This window comes from Lupinus angustifolius, unplaced genomic scaffold, assembly GCF_001865875.1.
Source record: "Lupinus angustifolius cultivar Tanjil unplaced genomic scaffold, LupAngTanjil_v1.0 Scaffold_147_78, whole genome shotgun sequence".
Classification (NCBI taxonomy): domain Eukaryota; kingdom Viridiplantae; phylum Streptophyta; class Magnoliopsida; order Fabales; family Fabaceae; genus Lupinus; species Lupinus angustifolius.
Window position 1 is genome coordinate 2,911 of NW_017725834.1, and position 4,945 is coordinate 7,855.

Below are 4,945 nucleotides of genomic sequence, written 5' to 3' on the forward strand. Positions count from 1 at the left end.
ATTAAGGTTGGGGAGAAAATAGAAGGATGCATAAGGAGTGGAAAGCTGGTAGTAGATCAGCCCAAATCAGGCACAGGCAAGAAGCCCAACTTTATGAAGAAGAAGGAGGGAGAAGCTCTCGCGGTGTTCACTGAGCCAAAGGGATACAAAGCCCAAAACCCTAAATACTAGGCCTAATACATTGCCACACCTTCCACATAACCCAACTACACAGCCCACAATAACAACCGCCAAAACTATAATCTAACACAATCCTACCAACTCCGCCAAAACCAGAACCAAACACAAGCCTACCAAAATCAAACCCAAAATCGCAACCTCGAAAGAAGAGGCCCACAATTTGACCCGATACCAATACCCTATGCTGAGCTATACTCTCATCTGTTGAGGGAGGGAATAATAAGTCCTATAATAGGAACGATACCCGAATCACCCGGAGCTAATGATAAGCCCTATAATAGGAACGGTACCCGAATCACCCGGAGCCTGGTTTAACCCAAATGTTTCTTGCGAGTATCACTCTGGGGTCATTGGCCATTCCTTTGAACACTGTCGAGCTCTAAAGGATAAGGTGCAAAGCCTGATCAATGCAAAACAGCTGCATTTCAAGCCCATCGTGCCAGATATAGATAGGAATCCATTACCTAATCATGGTAATCAGGGTGTGAATGCTGTAGAGGAGACTCATGGTAGCACATTCGTTTGGGAGGCGGATGAGGTAAAAACGCCCATGAGGGTAATTTTTCAGGAAATGTGTAAATATGGAATGGTGGAAAGGCTGGTGGAAGATGAAGATCCAACTAGTTGTGAGTTGCATGGCAAAGTGGGTCACACCCTAGAAGAGTATCCAGACTTTAAGCTCTTACTGCAGAAGATGTTGAATATGAGATTGATCACAATAGAGAGGGGACCCTCGTATCAGACTGTTAATGCTACCACTAGAAGTGAGGAAGACATGAGAAGTACCATGAGGCCATCAATTACTCGATATGAACCTGTATTGAACATTCCGGATAATGCTCAGTTACACCCACAAATAACTCGATGAGTGCCAGTCATAAGTAGGATGTAGTCTGTTCTGAGGCATGCAACAGAAGAAAAACCACAACCTTTCCCTTACAAAACAGATAAAGCGGTACCATGGATCTATAGTGGAGGAAATTCAGAGACAAATGAGCTACAGATAGAAGTCACCAATGTTTTTGGGGACAATCGGATAACTAGAAGTGGACGTGTCTATGTTCCCTCAGATGCTGAAAAGGCCTTAGCCAAGGATAAAGGAAAAGGGAAAGTATGTATCCCTGCGGAAGATGAATTGGAGGCCAATCTGAATGACTTGTTGCATAAGCATGGAGATAAAGGGGAAGTATCCAATGTGGATAAACTAAACCGCACTCCTACAAGGATATCCATTTTTTCTCTACTAATGAGTTCTGAACCCCACAGAAAAATGCTGATGGAGATACTGAACCGTGCACATGTCAGCCACGACATAACCACTGACAAGCTTGGTGGTATTATTAACAACATCGTGGCTGATAATTACATTTCTTTCAGTGATCACGAAATACCTTCTGAAGGAAAGGAAATACCTTCTGAAGGAATGAGACACACTAGCCCCCTGCACATCTCTATAATGTATCAGAATTGCTTGATTGGTAAGGTTCTTATCGATAATGGCTCGTCCCTCATTGTCATGTCGAAAAGGATGTTATCTAGACTTCCAGTCGACGCATCGTATATGAGACCAAGCTTTATGGTAGTGAAGGCGTTTGATGGATCCAACAGGGATGTCATGGAGGAAATGGAGTTGCCTATAAAAATAGGACCCTACACTTTCCATATTGTATTCCATGTCATGGATATTAATCCCAGTTATAGTTGTTTATTGGGAAGACCATGGATCCATACTTCAGGGGCTGTACCTTCTACATTGCACCAGTGAGCTAAGTTTATTGTGGATGGAAAACTCCTTACTATTATGGGAGAAGAAGATATGTTAGTATCAAAATCTCTTGACACTCCGTACATCGAAGCAACAGAGGAAGCTATTTGAACATCCTTCCGAGCATTGGAGATTGCCAATGCCTCATTTGTAGGAGGAGGGACACCCACACTACGTCCCCAACCTTTGGAGGCATCGTTGATGATGGCAAGAGTAATGCTGCAGAAGGGCTATCAACCAGGGAAAGGGCTTGGGAAGTTTGGCCAAGGAAGAGAAAGCCTAGTCATGTTACAACACACCAAAGATCGGTACGGCTTGGGATACAGACCCACTCAGGAAGATAGGGAGAGAACTGCTAAAGAGAAAAGGAAGGGAAGGATGGTGCGCCTGGGGCAGAGGGAGTATGAAGCTGGTAACTTATCCATCCCGCACATTAACTGGAACTTCGTCAGCGCAGGCTTAGAACCAAGAATGATTGTTGTTGTGGGAGATGATGATTCAGAAGGTGGGGCAGACTTCGTCGTTCAATGTCCTCCAGGCACCACTCTCAACAACTGGATAGAGGAAGACGCATCTCCACAAGTGTTTTTTGCAACAATGTAATAAGATGCTAGAATCCCTTGGCCATGTCTAAAGCTATTGGGTTTATTTCTTTTCAAATAAGGACAATTTGTTTATGTTTCATTGGACAGTACAAGTTTTTTTTGAATTCAATAAAGTGCATTTCTTTCTTCATATTTTACAAAAAATAACAACAAGCAAAACCATGAAAAACTCATAAATAAAAAACTAATCATAGCATCAATATAATGCAGATCCAACATTAATCCCATAAATGATAATCATGTTATCAACCACACGTACAATCATGATCATCTGATTAATCCGTTCGATGAGGGAGATAGTGATGAGGAATGGGATGCATCACCTGAGTTATTGAGGATGGTTGAGCAAGAGTCCAGAGAAATTAAGCCTCATGAAGAGCCCACTGAGCTAGTAAATTTGGGGACAGAAGATTACAAGAAAGAAGTGAAGGTAGGTACATTGATGAAGGGGGAAGAGCGCAAACAGATAATTCAGCTTTTGCACGAGTTCAAAGATGTGTTTGCATGGTCGTATGTCGATATGTCGGGTCTGGATAGAAACATAGTGGAACACATGCTGCCATTGAACCCAGATTCACACCCGGTTAAGCAGAAACTACGAAGGATAAAACCAGAAATTTCCTTAAGGGTGAAAGAGGAGGTAGAGAAATGGCTAGACGCTGGGTTCGTGACAGTCTCTACATATCCAGTATGGGTGGCTGATTTTGTAGCTGTACCAAAGAAGGGAGGCAAACTCAGGATCTGCGTTGACTATCGAGATATGAACAAAGCTAGCCCAAAGGATGATTTCCCGGTACCATGCCCTTTTCTCCTTCATGGATGGGTATTATGGGTATCATCAGATCAAGATGGCCTCTGAAGATGTGGATAAAACCACTTTCATCACCCCATGGGGAACCTTTTGCTATCTAGTTATGCCTTTTGGTTTAAAGAATGCTATGACCACATATCAGAGAGCCATGGTAGCTCTTTTCCACGACATGATGCATAAGGAGGTGGAGAACTATGTTGATGACATTATATGCAAATCCAAATCAGAGGTGGAGCATGTGGAGAACCTAAGGAAGTTATTTGAACGACTCAGAAAGTATAGCCTGAAGCTAAATCCCACAAAATGTAGCTTCGGGGTTAAATCAGGACGAGTCCTTGGTTTCATTGTCAGTCAGAAAGGAATTGAAGTAGATCCCGAGAAAGTCAAAGCAATCATGGAAATGCCAGCACCCTGAACCGAGAAGGAAGTCAGAGGTTTCTTAGGGCGTTTGAACTACATATCCAGGTTCATCTCTCAACTAACAACTACTTGTGAGCCAATCTTCAAACTATTAAGAAAAGTCAGGCAGTTAGATGGAATGACGATTGCTAGAAAGCCTTTGAAAACATAAAGCAGTATCTGACCAATCCCCCAATATTAATGCCTCCAGTATCTGACCAATCCCCCAATGTCCCCACTCCATGAACCAACTGGCCTTTTAGAAAATGAGTTGTTAAAGAGTCAGCTCAAAATCTCGGATGCAAAACTAGAGGAAGCCCGATGCCAAATAGAGAAGTATGAGCTAACCATAGAGAAGCTTAATAAGACCTTGGTGGCATTAAGAAATGAAGAAGCTAGTCTGAAAAGGGATTATGCTCAGATGTGTTCTCAATCTGACAAGTATTGTCTGATCAAGTCTGTACAAGAAAAAGATGTCCGACTAGCTGACTATTTTATTTTTAAATGAAATGTATTTTCTATTTCTGTAAGTAAAATAATAAAATTAATCTTTTTTAAAAGAAAAACATAATATCTAAAATAAAAGAAATGTCTTTAATAATAGATTATTTGCTTTAAAAACTGAATTTATAACACTATCAAATTTTATAACAAAAATATATTTTTTGGGATTAATCAAAGGGTAGAGGTAGGTCATGGTAACATTTCTTGTCCTCATATCATCCTTGAATGGTCGCGTTACGACGCTTCTTTTCATTCGATTAATTCCTAAACTAATAATAAAATAACTAAAAATTATATGAATTCTTAAATTAATAATAAAAAGCTCAAAAAAGGATATTATAATTATTTTCAAACCTTTTTAAAATGGGATACGGTGCGGACATCAGTTTATGCTACTTCACCCTTTTTAAGGAGTTAATTATTTTTACAAACAAACCATTTTTAAATTAGAACTACGTACGTCTTGATTTCCTAAAATGTATAGGAATACGTAAGAGCAAATAATATTGTCAGACTAAAAAATAAAAAATAAGTCAATATCTTGTTGCACACAAATTAAATTTTTAAATAATTTAAGGGTATTTAAATCATACAATTGGCAATGGTAATGTTTAATTACGGGCGGACGAGGTGCTAATACCTTCCTCGATTCGTAATCGACTCTCGAACTTGGATATCACA

At 40.2% G+C, this 4,945-nt stretch overlaps 1 protein-coding gene across 1 annotated transcript; it reads left to right on the forward strand.

Annotated features, from left to right (window-relative positions):
- Window positions 1–442: 442 nt before the first annotated feature.
- Window positions 443–1,945, forward strand: LOC109340205. Its single transcript, XM_019577814.1, has 2 exons — window positions 443–962; window positions 1,095–1,945. Exons 1-2 carry the CDS (start codon window positions 443–445, stop codon window positions 1,943–1,945), a joined length of 1,371 nt encoding a protein of 456 aa, XP_019433359.1.
- The last annotated feature ends 3,000 nt before the right edge of the window (window positions 1,946–4,945 follow it).